Genomic DNA, 20,984 nt, shown 5'->3' with positions numbered 1-20,984 from the left:
CATGAATACTTTGTTAAGCGCAAAAAGACAGACAAATGATGTCAGTTGAGAGTAGCGCCTTGTCGTGTCGTCTTTCTTGTGTCTGTCTTTTTGCGCTGAACAAAGTATTCATGGGTAGACGTGGTGGCGAGGCGTCCAAAAAGAATCAAGGAGCCTGGCTTCAAGTGAGGGTTTCTGTGATTGCTATCGTAACGTGCCTTTTCAGTCATCTACGAGGAAGAGAGACGGTGCTGCGCAATGTGACGAGCTTGAGTTTGAGTTTGTGTACGAGCGATGGCGTCGCGGGAATGTTCTGCAGAAGCGTGCGTAGATGATGGAAGTAGTGTCTCAAAATACAACGGGGATAGCGGCCAAATAACATTCTGCAGGTGGTAGGCAGTGGTTAGTTTGTAACGTGTGGAACGCGAGCGAAGAATATCATCGAAAACTTGTGAGCGCGATCTGTCAGCAGCTGCCGTGGAGCGCCGTTGTCGGGGATTACGTCATGAAGCAGCAAATATTCAACCTCAGGGGCGCAACTAATCGGCAGTACCCGTGTGATGGCCCACAGTATCGCGTAGCCAGTGATGCACTTGTTCCCAGAAATGCTCGCCGGAAATTGTCCAACGAGGACATGGCCGGTGGTGTAGAACGAACTAGCTGGAATGCGTATAGGCTGAAGTGGGCCGGCAGGCTGCAAGGGCGGACGCTTGCGGCATTGGAAGGACTCGCAACTAGCAACGTATCGGTGCACAGAACGGTAAAGGCCTGGGCAGAAGAACCATCGCCGCGTGCGGGCGTATTTACGGGATACTGCGATGTGGCAAGCTTTTGCGGCATCGTGGAGCTGGTGTAGAATAGCACTGAGGGGCGTAGCTCCTATGAGCAGAAGCTCGGGACCGTCGGAGTTGGCACTGCGACCGTAGAGAACATTGTCGCGGAGCACGAACAGCTGAGGGACAGGTCGAAGTGATTAGAGCGTGGACGATCGACGATGGAGCACAAGTTTGCATCGATGAGCTGTTGACTGCGTATATCACCCAAGCCGGAGATGGTAATGACGCAGAGGCCGGAATAGTTGGCAGTGAAGTCTGGAGGGTCCGCGGGATGACGTGATAGGCAATCGGCGTCTTGGTGCATGGCGGCGGACTTGTATAGGACCTCAGTGCTGTATTCTTGAAGCTTTTAGGACCTAGTGACCAAGTCGTCCTGTCGGGCTTGTTTCTCGGAATTTTGAGAATCACAGCCCACAAGCAAATGTCATGAAACAGAACACCGATAGCGCATGCCTTTAATATTTGAGAATATTTAAATATTAAAAGTGCGAAACATTAACAGAAACGCGAAAACGATGCAATTGTTTAATGCGGCTGGTGGACAACCTCCAGCATCGACCAACCCAAGAGGCCGCGTTTCTACCAATAAGCTCGCCGTCGGGCATAGCGTCTGCCGCCACCGTTTGCCATTAAACAATTCGGTAACATAAGGTGCAGTTACTGGCAAGAGCGAGAAGCAGTCAGGGGTGTTTGAATGCTGTTGCGTTCCACTCTTCAGATGAAGCTTTAGCTCGGGCCCATTTCTGGCGCGGCCTATTCAAGTAAACGTGAAACGCAAGAAAGTTTTACTCAGATAACCCCTCGATCGATATTAATAAAATTTGTTGGATGGGAAGGAGAAAGTTAAGCTCTAGTGCCTTTCGGAAGCAGCATTTCGATTTAGGGCCTGAATTTTGTTAAAAAGATTTTTAAGAATTCGGGACCTTGAGAAATATAGAAGGACAAAGTTTACAAATTAATAACTCTGCATCAAGAACAGATATCGCGGTTCTGTAAACGGCATGCATTAGATCATTGAAAGCGGACAAATTATGTATGTCATTTTGTATCTTACGTAAATTTGTCACGTTGTGTTAAAGGGCACTGCAATAGCTATATTCCCATATTACTACATTTTTTTAGAATCATGTGTAACATATAAATTTTTTCCGATTTAGATGTACTATGAGATGCAATTCAGGGAATTGTGATATCATTTATCATTGCGAAGGTAGAGGTGTAAGCTTGATAGTTCTCGTTCTCTGAAAATTTGCGATTTTTTTTCTAATTTTGAATAAGCAGCTGATATTAATCAAACATTTGAAACCTTAAGTCACTAGATTTTAAGTTTTCCTTTTATATCCAAGAAATTTGATCAAATTTGGCCCCGTGATTGCCGAGAAAAACGAATTATCCATTCACATGTATTTAGATAGGAGCACCCGAGCTAAAGCTTCCTTAAAGGCAGCTTAAAGACAAAGTAAGCGCATTTCCAGTTTTTTTGATGTTGCTGCTCGTGGAATATCTTAACGTTTTAGATTTCGAGTTTTTCCGCCTCCTACCCAGATAATTTTGACAGGCGTGTTTTCGAAGCTAAGCTGTTGTATATGAGAAGCTTGTTGTATATGAGAGCGTCGTGAAGTAGTAGCTCATAGTGATTTCGCGATATCAACCGTGTTGTACGCGAAAGGAGGACGAATTCCTACGTCCTATAAAAACATTGCCCAACATAAATACTACGGTGTTATTCAGCGTAGCCGCCACCGAGTTGGCCTTTTTCTTGGGAAAAAACACCATCCATTAAGGTACTATTTCTTTCTGTGTTCAGATAATTACACCATCTTAACCTCGCTCCTATATAACGTGGTAGTTCAAGAAGGTGTCACAAAATTGAAGAAAATATACTTAGTGGTTTTTTATATGAAATCCTGATTCAGTGAGATCTTCCACTGGCAGAGGAACAACTAGTGATTCCGAATGCCTCCTCCTAAAATATGGTCGTCTTGCGTAAAATTTGAAACAACTTTCTGGAGATGAACACATTGCGCGGAAAAACAGTTGCTACAGGTCAGCATTTCTTGCGCTTCTGCATTTCTTGCACATTAAATGATGCAGTGGAAATCATAGCGTTTGGCATCCCAAGGCAACGTGCGGCGAAGAGAGGAAAAAATGTGTTTTCACATATGGTAAAGCCATAATCTTATTATGAAATACCCCCGTTGTGCGGGCTACGGAAAAAAAATAATTCGGAACACCTGGTTTTTTCTACGTGCACCTAAAGCACAAAAGAAGAGCGCTTTTAAATTCGTTAAATACATTACGTTAGCTAAATACGTCTTGCCACTCTGAAGTAGACCGAAGGAATTAACTGATGTGAATGCCCGACCTAAACGTTTGCCTCGCTAGCAGGTGATCCTAAAGCACCACCTGGATAATTGGAAGTTAATGGTGATGACTCTTGGAAGCCTCCGCCAGGAGGATGAGTGGCAGCGCTGAAAAGGCCAAGCGTGGCTTCCATGACGACGTGGAGCAGTTCTTGAGAGACCTCGCTCTACAGGTGAGTAGCTGCTACAGACGCTGCATAGATTTTCCTAACACCTACCTGATGCGTGACACATTCTCTAAGCGCATTAACCTGTATAAAGTTAGTGCTTTTGCGACGGGTGGTCCTTACATACAACGCATAATACTGAATGTTTGAAACCAGCCCCGCCTCCGTGGTGCTGATTGGGCGGCACGCCCAGCGTGCTACAAATCTCGGGGGGGCCATGTTTGGAATTTGCGTCATATCCGCCAACCACATGAATGTGTCGTTTGCATAAGCGCTCTTTAATGGCCCATATTATAAAGGAAAGAGGAAATTAAAGTCCCGCAGTTCCATTATTTCTTCAATCGCATACGCCACTAAAATAAAACCAATTAAGCTTTTGGGAAATGTTGCTGCTGGTGACCTTTAACAATGGCGCCAGGCATCTAGTGACAACAACGTGATGCCAGACCGGAACGTCTTTCTTGCCCATGTAGTGTTTATATTACCAACGCATGTCTTCGCAGCTAAATAAAAGGGATCAGAACGTCAGAGCCTCTTCGGCTGTAACCATCATAAATGATAAAAGTTTGGTGATTATCTATGTAATGTGAAAATGTGTATACCTTAATAAAAGGCCCCATGTTTTAGCGTACTTGTAAGCATGGTGCTACCAAATCGGGTTCGTTCTCGGTTAAATGCTACATATGCGGGAGTAAATTGCATATATGAACTATCATGCACCAAGATTTAAGTAATGATATTGCCACGTAATTTAGGTAATTAGGTAGTTTACGTAAATGGCAAGGCAACTTAGTTTGCCTTCGCTTGGAGATACTCAAATCATTTTTTGCGTTCTACCTAATTACATAATGAGTCTTAATCAATTAGTAGTCAGCTTCTTAAACACTATAATTAGATGAAAGGTGCCAAAGAGAAAGTTGTAGAGCAACTTGAAATACTCCCGATACAGCTTTCTGTTGATCATTACGTGGTGCTACACAATGTTTTTTCCGAGCATGAAAGAAGCCCTCGAAGACACGCAAAATTGCCGTGCTCCAGGACGCTCGACGTTTATATATATATATATATATATATATATATATATATATATATATATATATATATATATATATATATATATATATATATATATATATATATATCTATATAGCGATCTACAGCTAGGCTACTAAAGCCATGTGGCAAGCTGGCTATGGGGGAATGAAGACAATAAACTTGATATCCAGGCAAAGAGTACGAGAAATTATTTGTCATATTGTGCGATACAGAGCTCCGTGTAACGAAAATAAAAAGCGACCAGCCCACGTTACCAGCAGCGAGCTTGCACCAAAGCGATAACACAGCGAGTGGCAATTACTCGGCCGACTTCTGTACGCGGCCCCTGCCTTAATAACGTTGTGGTTGCAACGTCGTGCATAACCGATGGGAAGGAGAACAGACTAGACCTGTCTTGTGCGCAGAAGTTGAGAATGACACGACGAACAAAAAAGCGAGATGCGATATGCGTGACGTTGAGGGACCGGTAAACAGTTGTGGAAATTATAGACCTAATGAGCGTAACTCGTATATTATAGCTGCCATTGAGCGGAACAAATTCAGTTGCGCACCACATGTAATGTGTCGCGCACATAACGAGTATCAAAGAATGAATGCCGGAAGAGAAACAAGCGTAGTGGGGTACTGCAGAGAACTACGTGGTGGGATAAGATGTGAGCTGCTACAAGGTAGGGAAAGAGGGAAATTGCTAGGAGAGGCCGCCGTCCTTTAGTGGACATAAATATGTTGACTATAGTAAATAATTTGTATCGTTTGACTATGGTAAATAATTTATATCGGCATAGATATTTGGGCTTGCTGGTGTGAAAATTTTTTGGCCTTGACACTTCCCCGTCTCTCGCGTCGAGGCTCATGTGGGCTCGCAGTTGCAAGCCGATCTTATTTTAACTCTTCCTCAATTTAGCTTTCACTTACTCGTATGTGTTAAAACCATACTCGCGGAAAGTGTGCTGTGGGCATTCTTTTTTGTTTGGTTGAAATCGCAACTGCTGTAGTTTGCGCACAATAAAAAAACAATAAAGCCAATAAAAGCCAATAAAACTGATCCCTCACGCTCTCCGTTACAATTTTACTAGCTTTATATAAGTACATTTATTAGTATCAGTTCCCGTTTATTACTTTCGCCGTGCTTTTGAAAGAAAAAGCCGGGAATGCGGCAAGATGTCTCGTCGGCACCACGTAGCGTGGTAGCGTGGCGAGGTGCAAAAACACGAAGCAAAGGCAGCGTTCTTTCTACTTCCACGGCTACCATGAGTGTTGTTCTTTATCTTGATCTTCCTGGTAGCACACCCGGGAAAAATATGAGCTTCATTTGAGTTTGACGCGCATTCGCGGCAGCTATCGCAGCTCCGCATGTAATAGGAGTGAAGAGTGAGTGAGCAGTAGCATGACAAGCCTATCAGATTTTTTCACCATTTCTCTGCTTGGGAACACTACCGACGCCAAATAAAATAAGGAGGAAATGTACAGGGAGTGGGCAGACAGTAGAAGGCAGGCTCTCACCTTTCTTTTCTCGTTTTTTTCTGTAACTCGCCGACGCGGTGTATACTTGCCACGAGCTTGAGTTTTTCCATTTCACGAATGTTGGCGACAGTTGTGGGTATTTCGTTTCGTGCCTGCGCTGTGCTCCATTAGGGCGCTTTAACTAACCTTGACAAAAATAGTTCGCTCGTTAGCTCTTTTATTGCGGCAGAAAACATTTTGAAGCTGAGTTTACGCTGCGGTGCTGTCTCCGAAATTATCTGGGTAGCCCATCTCACCCACAGCTATGCTACACACACACACACACACACACATATATATATATGTATATATATATATATATATATATATATATATATATATATATATATATATATATATATATATATATAATGGACTGGGGAGCTGGGCGCGCTCAACACTGCTGCTTCGTGAAGCATCGGGGCATTCTAATTTCCGCAGTGTTTTGAGCTCCACACACGCTCTGAGTGTAGTTGCTTCTGTAGATATACATTGGAGACCCCACCGGAAGTCTGTAACGAACGCGCACGACAGTGTGTACGTAGTAAGGAATGTTGTTTTCGTAGAAATGAACAGCTCAGAGCAGGAAGGAGCAATAGAAGCTTGCGGAATATTGCCTCTGTCGACAGGTTTTCGCGAAACGAGGGATGTTCACTTGGACCTCCAGGGGCCGTGCCACTGGCTCATGAAGGTGCTGCCACTAATACCTTGCAACAAGCCTTCATCAGTGTCCAGCGGTGCTTGGGCGCCTTGTTGGTGCCAAACAATGACGTACTGCTGCAAGGTATGCGTAGCTAACGCTGATGTCCCATAGTTTGGCCTTTATTCTAATACAACATGCATGTACGCACAGAGCAGAGACCGAAAACACAAACGGAGTGGAATGTATAGCGCGGTGTTTGCTGTACCTTGTTATTCTTCGATGCAGCAGCTCTGGCCTAATTCACTACGATATGCATTTGCTGTTGCTTTTTTACCACTGGCTAGCTGGTTTCACTAGTATGTCCAGCATATGGGTTGGCTGGAGTTTTCTCCTACGATGAGTTGTTGCGTAAGAGACTTCTATGAACAAACACACCGGTGTTTTGCGCTATAGAGCGCACAGACGAGGACACAAAACGATGAGACACACAAGCCCCACGTGCGTTTCGATATCACTTCGACATGTTAGCAACTTGATGGGCTCCGATTTCTGCGGAGTGTTGGCACACTCGGAAGAAAAAGTGGTCGTGGTAAATGTCTGGGTACGATAAATACATGATCGTTGTCTCATTTGTTGACGCACTCCGTGCTTCTTACGGCACGAAATCCCAATGTGTGAGGATTAGGATATAAGTATTGTTCAAGAGCAAAGACAGTGTAAAAAATTACCGACGATTAGGTTACTTCCTAATGCGAAATTTGAGCGCAGCAAATAAGCTGTTTCACCTTTTCGATAGATTGAGGCAAAGAAATCGAGCAACACATGTATGCGCTATCACAGAATTTTTTTTTATTTTTCACACGTATTCCTTTAACAAAGACTCCACTAACAGTTCTTGACAGTCATGAAGGAAGCTTTGTGGTCGGAGAAATAGACTGATATATGTTCGACTTGGTACACCAATGCTTGATTCTCAAAGACGAGATCTATACAAGTGCCTCGCGAGGTTGTCACAGCCGTGGGACGCGTTACGAGCGAGAGGAACGGGATGTTCTCCCGCATAAGTGTTAGGAAATTGCTGTTTGTCTTTATGTCAACATTAAAGTCCCCCACTACTAACATCTGTGTGGATCGATGGACGGTTAATGCGAGTTGCAGGAAGTGCACGACGTCTTTCGTGAGTGCGGTAGGGGCGAAGTAGGCAGCTACTACCAGCAAGCCGTTGGGCAACTTTGCGGCGCACAGTTCGCCAACTTCATGTGACGTGCCAAACATTTCGACTGGTATTGCAGAGAGACCTGTGCGCAAGTAGATAGCGACTCCCGCCGCTCTGTTGTGGTCTCTGCGAGCACCACAGCAGTAGAGGAGCGAGGAGCGAAGAAAGGAATTAAGTTCGAGCCGGCGCTTTGACTACCGGAGACTCTCAGGAAGAGGGGGGAGGGGGGTGGCGTGTACACCCAGCGGCAAACGATGGGGGCAGAAGCGCGCGCAGCAAGCGGACAACACGATAAAGGGAGGAGGGAAGAGATAGCAGCGACTGACTGATGCCGCTGACGCCGATAGTGAGTCAACCCCAGCTGCGGAGTTGGTTTCAGGGACAACGCCGCCGATGCCGACACAAACAATATGATACCCTCGCGTCCGCAGCGCTAAGAACCAGGTCTAGCCGTGGGAAGGTGGTCACGTATTCGTCGACGTGCCGGGGCCTACGTGAAATAACCGGCGCGTCGGCAACTGAAGAGCACCCTATCCGCCACACAAGAACAGGGGGGGGGGAACCTTTCCTCCTCTTTCTGCATGGCGGCGACGGTGTTCTATGCAGTCACGTTATGTTGACTCTCTAGCGGCGTCAGCGGCATCCAGCGGTATCAGTCGGTCGCTGCTAGCGCTGGGGGGATGAAAGGGGGGCGGAGCTGGTTACGAGGCCGACGACAACGCCGACGACGACGCGAAACCCAGGAACGGACGCCAAAGAGCTGCGCTCTAAAATGAATCGAATCAAGCGCCCGTTTCGCGAGCGCTAGTCTCGTGCGTAAGAATGTGCTAACGCGGCTAGCCAATGAAGAGTTCTTTGAACAAAAAGAGGTTCTGAAGCCAGGGTTTTCAATATTTTGCTGTCACTAACAAAGGAATCGTATTCGCTGCCTCTAACGTAGTCTTCGTTGTTTGACTGTCTGGTTTATGGTCTTCGTTATTTTATGCACAGCATAGTGTCATACACAACATGCGTTTTCAAGGAGCTCGAATTATGATAGGTCCATTGGTCATCATCCTATGAGTTCGTACTAATAAACAAAATTTCGGTAATGTCGTTGGGTGGCATTTCAACATCGATCAGTCCCAACAGCGATCATCATGATAACGACACCATTCTCTGGGTACTGCAGATGACGGGTGATGCGTTATAGTACGAAACGTTTGGAAGGGAAACGTGAAAACGATGTATGGTTCGCTAACAGTCGCCCCACCCAAAATAATAATAATAATAATAATAATAATAATTGATGAACAACGTATAGAAGCACTTTCCAGCCCCCATGCGGAGTGAGCAGGGCAGCACAAGGGTTGAAATCGCAGTCGGGTTAAATATACTGCCGAAAGAACTGACACAGCCACGTAGGAGTCAGTTACGACAGCGTTGTTGCGATTTGAGTGAAATAATTGTGGTAATGCTACTTAAGAAATAATTGCGACGTACAGATGAAGGGAAACGTGTAGATAACGTAGATAGGGCCAGTCGGTTTCAGCTAGCTTATACTCTTCCTAAAGTGGGGGAAGTATATTAGAACAGGAGAAATTAGCAGCATCATATTAGCCGAAAAAGTCAGTGTTATTAAAAAAAAAACAATGTTTTCCTTGTCATCTCTGATATTCCACATGTGCTGCTGTTGCTGCCGCCTATGTGGCGATGCCTAACGGTAACTGATTGTGAATGAAGGGTGTACGAATGCCTGAATAAGAGTCAGAGCAGGCTTGATTGCAGACATAAAAAATTGTAACACCCTGGCTCTCTGTGGGTCACTACGACGGAAATTTACGAATGTCAAAATTCGATATTTGGCATCTATGCTGTACGATGTGTCGTTTCGCTGCTTGAATACTACTGGCATTAACAACCGTCGACAACCATTGTACTGGGGCCTAAGTGAATTTATTTATTTTTGGCCGCTGCCAATTCGCTCACTCTATACATGCAGTAGCTTATTTTAATCTGCGCCTATGTAATAGCGGTAGAACGTCACCTACGCATAAAACTTGTATAAAACTTGCATAAAACAGACAAACGTAACTGACAAAAAGTCGCCTTCAGCAACACAATCTTAGTTAAATATGTCTTAATGCTGTTTATTACGTATCTACTGTTCAGTATCTACATATTAGGCTTTTTGGAGCCCCCTCTCACCATTTCGCTCAGTCCTTCTCTCGCTCTCTCTCGTTTGCAGCGCCCAGGCTTGCCGGAAGGGTTGACCGAGAAGAAGTGAGTAGCGCTATAATTGAACATTTTAAGCCCTTTGGTCAAACGGCAAGTTGACATGTCGGCTACACCGCAAGAAGCTATAGGGCATAGAAAGTTTTACACAGGGTTCCTCTGAAATAAATTTGTGCGCTTCATAGTAAATCCACACTAGTGCAGTCAATGAGCGAGGGACCTTCGCATAACCATAAGTGCTAGAGCTCTGATAAGCTCAGCTGATGGGCCGACTGCACCTGCTTTCCGTCCACGTACGTAGTTTCGAGGAGGATAAAGATCAGGTGGTTTGCGCGCGAGTCGTGTTGTACAACAGTCTTGATACTGAGGCACAATTTGATACAAAAATTTTTCCCACATCGCCGTATGCAGGTTTATTTGTCGTGAAATACTTCAGGCACATCATTTGTACGGCCGCTCGAGTGACCCAGTGGATGTAACGCTCTGTCGCTGAGGGGGACACAAATTCACAATTCCTTGGCAACGGCCATATTGTTATGGGAATTGCCAGCAGTATAAGAACGTTACACCCATCCAGCATTTGGAATATGATTGATTTGAAATTTTGCTGAAGCGGTTATATAAATGTTGCAAAATGGTTCAAAAGAAAATGGCGTTGAAACGAGGACTGTTTTCCTCGTGATGAGAGCAAATAAACTAGATCGCCTAAATGCATTGTGTATATTCGCTCCTGAAAGTAAAATTCCACTCTTACATTCAAGGAGCCAGTGACTTTAACTCGCATGAAATAAGGCTAGTGCTTTGGATAGCTCTCCTGGTGCGGCAACTGATCCCGGCCAAATTCCTTTCGCAGGCACAGTATTGGTGAGGATGAATTTGAGCATAAAAAGGATCCACATTTTATTACGTATATCTAGCGACGCATACGCATGCGCAGATAAACGTAGGTTCTATAAACTTTGTCGCCTTTTTTTTATTACAAGATTTTGGTCTTGCTAATATCAACTGCCTCTTTCATCTTGTTTTTACACAATGTGCCTCTGAATGGCATTTTCTCGACCTGGAAAGGTCCATGTGCATTATATGCTTCCATATGTACAACATGAATATTTCATGGTTGAAAATAACGACGCGCAGTTACCGTAGGTGTTAGTTGCGCCTCTATAAGTTTTCCCGTTGAGAATTCACTTTCCTTTAGTTCTTTTATTCTGCGCAATTTGTGTCGGGTCGTGTATGAATTTGTGCAGCTTACAAGAAGCTTTAGTTGCAAATATACATGAAACCAACAGTTGCCATTGTAGTAGACTGTTTCTTCTCTCGCTGTAATGCCTTCTGTGTCATGGGTAATAAATAAAAATGAAATTTGTCTACATTGATTAACGTGCTTTCTTTGACAACTAATACTAGTAATAACTGGTAACTAAACTATTAATGTTTCCCGGGGTCATAGTTATGGCTCAATTTCCCAGACCTCACAGCACGCCTCGTGCGTATCTCATACACTTATTCTTTTGTGCCTCTCCAGTGCGGCGTAATCCACAGGAATCCACAAATGATTGTGCGAGCATTAGCCCTTCTCTACCTCCCAGGCAAGTGGAGAGGATGAGGGAGCGCGCGTTGGTTTCAGGTTTAACAGAAGAGGGCGTGAATGAGGATGGTTTGGAGGGAACACACGTTTTCTTGGTTCATGTGCCGCGAGTGAAGGGAGAAGTAGGAGGGGTAGGTTTGGCGGCCGCTGGTGCTGCGACCGCGGCAAGACGGATTTACAACGAATACGTGAAACAGGCCTGACGAGCGGAGCAACCAACACTCGAAGTACGCCATGCATATTTGCCATGTCATACCTGAACGCTTGCCGGAAAGCAAATGTCGCGCCCGAAGGCGGTCCCGCGAGCTTTTAATGCGAAGGCCTTATATTCCCCATGAAGCCGAAGGGCGTCCTTCGGGCGTTAACAACCGATGGTACAAAAAACCCCCGTGATCAAGGGACGAAGTCACGCACCTGGCGCTGGACCTCGTGCGGGTGGCACTGCGAAATCCCACGATGAACACTCACGGCGTCGGACGCACGCCGGGGCCCACACCCGAAAAATTCACTTTCCCCAATTTGCGAATTGAGTTGACCCACGTTTCAAACCGACCTGGCCCTATTCAAAAATTGACTTGGCCCCCATAAAAAATGACTTAGCCCAATTCGAAAATAGAGTTGACCCATGTTCCAAACCAGCCGGGCCCAAGTCCAAAATTTGGATGACCCACCCCCAAAATTCAATTTGAGCAATACGAATATTGAGTTGGCCCACGTTTTAAAGCTGACCTGGCTCACTCCTATAACTGACTTGGCCCACCCTGAAAAGCTGTCTCCCACTTCCAAGATTGAGTTTGGCCAATTCGAAAAGTGAGTTCGAAATCGACCTGGCCCCCTCCTGTAATTGAATTGGCTCACACCCAAAAAATGGGTCACCCATCCTCGAAATTGACTTTTCCCGATTCGAGCACATTACCAAGTAAAGATATCGCGCAGAAGAATCAGAATTATTTCGCATTGAACGCACCTAAGGAGACTAAGGTGCCTCTGTCAATTTTTCAAGTTACGGCTATGAACTTGCGAAACGTTTGGTGTATAACTCTCAGAGATGTGTGTCCTTGGCGTTTGCAAGGTCGTTCGCAGCCCTAGCTCGTGGTGTCGGTGAGAGTTCTGTGTAAAAATCCTCCGGTAAATGCCCTGTGGCCGGTGCAAGGGCCCTGTGGAAATTGTTTACTCGGCTGTGCTTTCTGGAAGATTTGGTTTGTTAACTGAACATTCTTTTAAACAAAAGTTTGCCAATTCTTGCTCTACTATATCGTCATCTATATGCTTACACTTGGGTACTAAATACTGACATTTGTCTACAAAAATCCACAATAGGAGATTAAGTTCACCAGTTTAAGTCCATCATTAAGTACGCAGTTTATGACCATAGTCTTTGTGGAACAGCGAGTGAGAGGCAGCAATAATAATGTTTGTGTTTAGAGCAGGCACAAATGGTGAGGAAGAAGCTTGACAAGCGCGTATAGCTTTTTTCTTAAAACGATGGTTAGATCAATCAGCCATTCTCCCGCTGCAGTGTAAACAATGAGAAATGAGCACACATTGTTTAGAAAACACAAGAGCTGTCTGTGGAAATTCCAAACAAAGCTATACCAAACGTTGGGTTGAGGACATTCCAGCTTCCTGCCTGGTGATTTTTCTATATTGCGGAAAATTTCCCGTAAATTTTTTTCTTTGTGTATGCTTATCGTGTCGGTTTTATACGCAGAGAGATAGAAAGTGAACGATTCTTTGTGGGTATTTATAAGTGACGTTCCTAAACGCCTGCCTAACTTTGGATGACCCTGACATGTCGAGTGTACATATGACGTAGTTAGACGTCCATTTGCTGAATATGTCCTAATAATTTCCGCCCTTTGGCGAGACAAGGCTAATTTCTATTTTGCATATTAGTATATTCCACTTGGATGTTTACCCACTTACATAGTTTAAACATTGGTTATTTTAAGACCATAATGGCAGTAGAGTAGAGACTACGAGTCCATCTTTTTTGCTATGGAATAGAAGCGAGGACGAAGACTATATCAATCCTTAGTAATCGGCACTTTAGTTAAGCATTCGATAAATAAATGTTCCATGGCAAGAGCTTCGTAGATATGTTGTACTTGTCTGTTTCGCTAATTCGCAAGTGCGCTTCTATTCATTGCATATTTCACCTACTAATGGCAGCACTTGTCGTGGTTCAAATGAAATTTAAGTACTAGCTGCACATGCTGGTCTCCCTTGAATAGGCTCGTTTCATAACGACACCTACAACTGCACTTTACACGTCATCAGAGAAGCAAACCGAACTCGCACACGGTGTTTGCAAAAAGAAAGCGACCATGCCGCCATTAGCCTGGCCAAAATGCATCGCGGGAAAACGACCTGTACTATTACGAAAATAGTTTAATGTTGAATTTTCATCGATCGGTGCTCTAGCGGCGTCCGCTTAGTGGCAATCCTGAGGCCATTCCCTGAACTACGGTGACGAAATAGGTTTCCGGTAAATTTGGAAATCAGCGTTCATTGAGACTTCGCGGGAAAATAATACAAATCAAGGCACGAAGCCCCCCAAATTGGTGTAGGAATATGTAGACATACGCGCTATATAGCATCGGGATGTCTCCTGCGTGGGTGTGTCCTTGGTGCTGGCAGGCTTGAATGATGCAGTTGAAATTATCAGGTTTCGCGTCCGAGAGCAACACAACGCTACGAGAAACGCCGCAGTTGGCGACTCCTGAACAATTTGTACCGCCAGGTGTTCTTAACGTGCATTTACATGCAAGTACACGAGCTTTTCTTTAGCACTCTCGTAGCCATAGAAATGCGGGCGCCCAGGCCATAAACTGAATCTGCAGTCTTGTTCTCAAGAGGAAAAGCTATATAGCCCCTGTGCCACTGCGGTCGGTGATCCTTCAATAGCAACAATTTCCCGAAAGCAAATGCTTCAGGATGCATGCCAACTAAAGCGTTGTTTAGTGTTGATATTGCAGGCACTGATTTCCGCCAGCGGCAATCACGTGCAGTCGGAAATGTTCTTGCCTGCCTCGGCGTTATTAGGCGTTTCTTGAAGTCATTCTTTGGTACAAAGATGCGAGATACGCCTTGGTAAATCTATGGCTGTAGCATTTTCCTGAGAAATAAAGGGTCGCAGATATGGCTATTGCTGGCAGTAAGGACGGTATTCGTGCGGGTTGCAAATAGAGAAAAGCTGTTGTTTTGCAGATATTTAAAGCAAATTAGATCTTAGGCATAAGGTGTTAATTATTCCGTGTGCTCGCGCCAAGCTTTTGCTTTACGCCGACCTAGTTCAACGCCGTCATCACCGCGAGAAATTCGGAACATTGTTCACTTTTCTCACAAGCACAACTCGCCCTTCTCTCAACCAGGAGCCGCCGGCCGGAATGAAGGCAATATCCGGTGGATTGCTAATCGTGATGGCTGGATTACAGGGAATCGCCGACGGTGAGTCACTTTGATAACACTGCCTTTTTTCGACACAAAGGAGTTGTGAATCATTTTTAAACAATACTCGGCTATATATATATTTCCACCACCGTTCAAATGCCTTCCGAACCATGTTGCAAGAATGTTCTCCAAATGTAGCGCTTAGATATTTGAAACGTAATATGTACCTATATTGTGACATAGAGGGTGGGCGAAATTTACAAATATATGTGGAAAATTCACATCCAAGATAGCAGAATAACAAACACGAACGTGCTTTTCCGAATATCATCGTCGTCCTTCCGAGCGCTTTCTGCAGAATGCGGGAATGGCCTGTAGGATATTACCGCCGGCGGTTGGAGTGCCGTATAAGCACTTACAAGGAAAGGGTTTTAGGCTGAAACGTACGGCTTGAGACGGCACACACGCACGATGTCGGTGGACGAAAATGAAAATGACGACTGACCATTAACGGAGAGTCTTAGTATGTGAACTCTGGCGTAGCTGGCGCGGTACCTGTTAGGGCCTGGTGTAGGGGGAAAGTTTCGAAGATGGGTAGACGTTCAGCACAATGCGTTGGCGGGCTAGTTGGTGCGAATCCATGAATACTTTGTTAAGCGCAAAAAGACAGACAAATGATGTCAGTTGAGAGTAGCGCCTTGTCCTGTCGTCTTTCTTGTGTCTGTCTTTTTGCGCTTAACAAAGTATTCATGGGTAGACGTGGTGGCGAGGCGTCCAAAAAGAATCAAGGAGCCTGGCTTCAAGTGAGGGTTTCTGTGATTGCTATCGTAACGTGCCTTTTCAGTCATCTACGAGGAAGAGAGACGGTGCTGCGCAATGTGACGAGCTTGAGTTTGAGTTTGTGTACGAGCAATGGCGTCGCGGGAATGTTCTGCAGAAGCGTGCGTAGATGATGGAAGTAGTGTCTCAAAATACAACGGGGATAGCGGCCAAATAACATTCTGCAGGTGGTAGGCAGTGGTTAGTTTGTAACGTGTGGAACGCGAGCGAAGAATATCATCGAAAACTTGTGAGCGCGATCTGTCAGCAGCTGCCGTGGAGAGCCGTTGTCGGGGATTACGTCATGAAGCAGCAAATATTCAACCTCAGGGGCGCAACTAATCGGCAGTACCCGTGTGATGGCCCACAGTATCGCGTAGCCAGTGATGCACTTGTTCCCAGAAATGCTCGCCGGAAATTGTCCAACGAGGACATGGCCGGTGCTGTAGAACGAACTAGCTGGAATGCGTATAGGCTGAAGTGGGCCGGCAGGCTGCAAGGGCGAACGCTTGCGGCATTGGAAGGACTCGCAACTAGCAACGTATCGGTGCACAGAACGGTAAAGGCCTGGGCAGAAGAACCATCGCCGCGTGCGGGCGTATTTACGGGATACTGCGATGTGGCAAGCTTTTGCGGCATCGTGGAGCTGGTGTAGAATAGCACTGAGGGGCGTAGCTCCTATGAGCAGAAGCTCGGGACCGTCGGAGTTGGCACTGCGACCGTAGAGAACATTGTCGCGGAGCACGAACAGCTGAGGGACAGGTCGAAGTGATTAGAGCGTGGACGATCGACGATGGAGCACAAGTTTGCATCGATGAGCTGTTGACTGCGTATATCACCCAAGCCGGAGATGGTAATGACGCAGAGGCCGGAATAGTTGGCAGTGAAGTCTGGAGGGTCCGCGGGATGACGTGATAGGCAATCGGCGTCTTGGTGCCTGGCGCCGGACTTGAATAGGACATCAGTGCTGTATTCTTGAAGCTTTTAGGACCTAGTGACCAAGTCGTCCTGTCGGGCTTGTTTCTCGGAATTTTGAGAATCACAGCCCACAAGCAAATGTCATGAAACAGAACACCGATAGCGCATGCCTTTAATATTTGAGAATATTTAAATATTAAAAGTGCGAAACATTAACCGAAACGCGAAAACGATGCAATTGTTTAATGCGGCTGGTGGACAACCTCCAGCATCGACCAACCCAAGAGGCCGCGTTTCTACCAATAAGCTCGCCGTCGGGCATAGCGTCTGCCGCCACCGTTTGCCATTAAACAATTCGGTAACATAAGGTGCAGTTACTGGCAAGAGCGAGAAGCAGTCAGGGGTCTTTGAATGCTGTCGCGTTCCACTCTTCAGATGAAGCTTTAGCTCGGGCCCATTTCTGGCGCGGCCTATTCAAGTAAACGTGAAACGCAAGAAAGTTTTACTCAGATAACCCCTCGATCGATATTAATAAAATTTGTTGGATGGGAAGGAGAAAGTTAAGCTCTAGTGCCTTTCGGAAGCAGCATTTCGATTTAGGGCCTGAATTTTGTTAAAAAGATTTTTAAGAATTCGGGACCTTGAGAAATATAGAAGGACAAAGTTTACAAATTAATAACTCTGCATCAAGAACAGATATCGCGGTTCTGTAAACGGCATGCATTAGATCATTGAAAGCGGACAAATTATGTATGTCATTTTGTATCTTACGTAAATTTGTCACGTTGTGTTAAAGGGCACTGCAATAGCTATATTCCCATATTACTACATTTTTTTAGAATCATGTGTAACATATAAATTTTTCCGATTTAGATGTACTATGAGATGCAATTCAGGGAATTGTGATATCATTTATCATTGCGAAGGTAGAGGTGTAAGCTTGATAGTTCTCGTTCTCTGAAAATTTGCGATTTTTTTTCTAATTTTGAATAAGCAGCTGATATTAATCAAACATTTGAAACCGTAAGTCACTAGATTTTAAGTTTTCCTTTTATATCCAAGAAATATCATCAAATTTGGCCCCGTGATTGCCGAGAAAAACGAATTATCCATTCACATGTATTTAGATAGGAGCACCCGAGCTAAAGCTTCCTTAAAGGCAGCTTAAAGACAAAGTAAGCGCATTTCCAGTTTTTTTGATGTTGCTGCTCGTGGAATATCTTAACGTTTTAGATTTCGAGTTTTTCCGCCACCTACCCAGATAATTTTGACAGGCGTGTTTTCGAAGCTAAGCTGTTGTATATGAGAAGCTTGTTGTATATGAGAGCGTCGTGAAGTAGTAGCTCATAGTGCTTTCGCGATATCAACCGTGTTGTACGCGAAAGGAGGACGAATTCCTACGTCCTATAAAAACATTGCCCAACATACATACTACGGTGTTATTCAGCGTAGCCGCCACCGAGTTGGCCTTTTTCTTGGGAAAAAACACCATCCATTAAGGTACTATTTCTTTCTGTGTTCAGATAATTGCACCATCTTAACCTCGCTCCTATATAACGTGGTAGTTCAAGAAGGTGTCACAAAATTGAAGAAAATATACTTAGTGGTTTTTTATATGAAATCCTGATTCAGTGAGATCTTCCACTGGCAGAGGAACAACTAGTGATTCCGAATGCCTCCTCCTAAAATATGGTCGTCTTGCGTAAAATTTGAAACAACTTTCTGGAGATGAACACATTGCGCGGAAAAACAGTTGCTACAGGTCAGCATTTCTTGCGCTTCTGCATTTCTTGCACATTAAATGATGCAGTGGAAATCGTAGCGTTTGGCATCCCAAGGCAACGTGCGGCGAAGAGAGGAAAAAATGTGTTTTCACATATGGTAAAGCCATAATCTTATTATGAAATACCCCCGTTGTGCGGGCTACGGAAAAAAAATAATTCGGACCACCTGGTTTTCTCTACGTGCACCTAAAGCACGAAAGAAGAGCGCTTTTAAATTCTTTAAATACATTACGTTAGCTAAATACGTCTTGCCACTCTGAAGTAGACCGAAGGAATTAACTGATGTGAATGCCCGACCTAAACGTTTGCCTCGCTAGCAGGTGATCCTAAAGCACCACCTGGATAATTGGAAGTTAATGGTGATGACTCTTGGAAGCCTCCGCCAGGAGGATGAGTGGCAGCGCTGAAAAGGCCAAGCGTGGCTTCCATGACGACGTGGAGCAGTTCTTCAGAGACCTCGCTCTACAGGTGAGTAGCTGCTACAGACGCTGCATAGATTTTCCTAACACCTACCTGATGCGTGACACATTCTCTAAGCGCATTAACCTGTATAAAGTTAGTGCTTTTGCGACGGGTGGTCCTTACATACAACGCATAATACTGAATGTTTGAAACCAGCCCCGCCTCCGTGGTGCTGATTGGGCGGCACGCCCAGCGTGCTACAAATCTCGGGGGGGCCATGTTTGGAATTTGCGTCATATCCTCCAACCACATGAATGTGTCGTTTGCATAAGCGCTCTTTAATGGCCCATATTATAAAGGAAAGAGGAAATTAAAGTCCCGCAGTTCCATTATTTCTTCAATCGCATACGCCACTAAAATAAAACCAATTAAGCTTTTGGGAAATGTTGCTGCTGGTGACCTTTAACAATGGCGCCAGGAATCTAGTTACAACAACGTGATGCCAGGCCGCAACGTCGTTCTTGCCCATGTAGTGTTTATAATACAACGCCCGTCTTCGGAGCTAAATAAAAAGGATCAGAAGGTCAGAGCCTCTTCGGCTGTAACCATCATAAATGATAAAAGTTTGGCGATTATCTATAAAATGTGAAAATGTGTATACCTTAATAAAAGGCCCCATGTTTTAGCGTACTTGTAAGCATGGTGCTACCAAATCGGGTTCGTTCTCGGTTAAATGCTACATATGCGGGAGTAAATTGCATATATGAACTATCATGCACCAAGATTTAAGTAATGATATTGCCACGTAATTTAGGTAATTAGGTAGTTTACGTAAGTGGCAAGGCAACTTAGTTTGCCTTCGCTTGGAGATACTCAAATTATTTTTTGCGTTCTACCTAATTACATAATAAGTCTTAATCAATTAGTAGTCAGCTTCTTAAACACTATAATTAGATGAAAAGTGCCAAAGAGAAAGTTGTAGAGCAACTTGAAATACTCCCGATACAGCTTTCTGTTGATCATTACGTGGTGCTAAACAATGTTTTTTCCGAGCATGAAAGAAGCCCTCGAATACACGCAAAATTGCCGCGCTCCAGGACGCTCGACGTTTATATATATATATATATATATATATATATATATATATATATATATATATATATATATATATATATATATATATATATATATATATATGTATATATATATATATATATATATATATATATATATATATATATATATATATATATATAATCTCTTAATAAAACGGCATTTTATGCATTCAAGCGCAAGTGTAACTGGACACCGCCAATGCATTTCTCCGCAAAGTTCTGGAATTATCTCAAAACGGGTGTAATCTTGAGTATTCATTCCAAGTGGATCCGCTACTTGGCTAGAATTTGCAAATCGTAGGGTGGGCCATGAGGTAATTAGTTTAAACGTTAGTTACCGAATCTTTGTTAATTTGTCGATTATTCATTTTAATTTAAGTGCAAGTAGATTCCGCCGTTTCGAGTAGACTGCCTCGTGAAATACAGTTGTACTATCTGCCACAGGCAACCCTTAACAATTTTTGAAAGTATTCGGTGAACTACCCTGTGTATATGAACGAAGTGCAGGTGCACATTGATAAGCAGAAACAAACATTTAATTTTTAGGGTTCCGTAGTGGTCCGGCCTTCATTGAGAGTGTGATTGCAAGCACCCAGAGCTCAGTTTATTCAGTTTCCATGTAAGAGTGAACTATAAGAAAGAAGCAAAAAAGAAAACTGAGGGCGTCATGCAACCCCCAACACGCGCATGTTCACTCAGAAAAAAAAAAAAAAAACGCAGGTAGTTTATGAGCACAAACAAGCGTACATTCAGTAGCGTCCACAAGGAAGGGACTTGAGGAATATAAGATGGAAAGACGCATCCACAGGAATCCAGTGGAGAGCGGTCACATTTTGGCATAGAGCATGCGAGAGGTCGCAGCTGCCAGAAGAGTGCTCCTCTTGTTCTTTGTTTGAATTTAACTGCAACTTTTGTGACACCACGAAGATCGTCAATACAACCCCACTTGTTCCTAGCATACCCGCACTGTGACGTTCACTAACCTCTG

General features: G+C 44.4%; 1 protein-coding gene across 1 annotated transcript in view; it reads left to right on the top strand.

Moving 5' to 3' along the window:
• LOC142590346 (uncharacterized) overlaps positions 1-20,984 on the top strand; it is a 173,888-nt gene that overhangs the window by 132,017 nt on the left and 20,887 nt on the right. The window contains exon 16 of the mRNA XM_075702401.1: positions 14,940-15,015. Coding sequence (XP_075558516.1) covers positions 14,940-15,015 — 76 coding nt within the window. The remainder of the gene's footprint in view (positions 1-14,939; positions 15,016-20,984) is intronic.

This window comes from Dermacentor variabilis, chromosome 8 (genome assembly GCF_050947875.1).
Source record: "Dermacentor variabilis isolate Ectoservices chromosome 8, ASM5094787v1, whole genome shotgun sequence".
Lineage (NCBI taxonomy): Eukaryota > Metazoa > Arthropoda > Arachnida > Ixodida > Ixodidae > Dermacentor > Dermacentor variabilis.
This window is presented reverse-complemented; position numbering and strand designations above follow the sequence as displayed.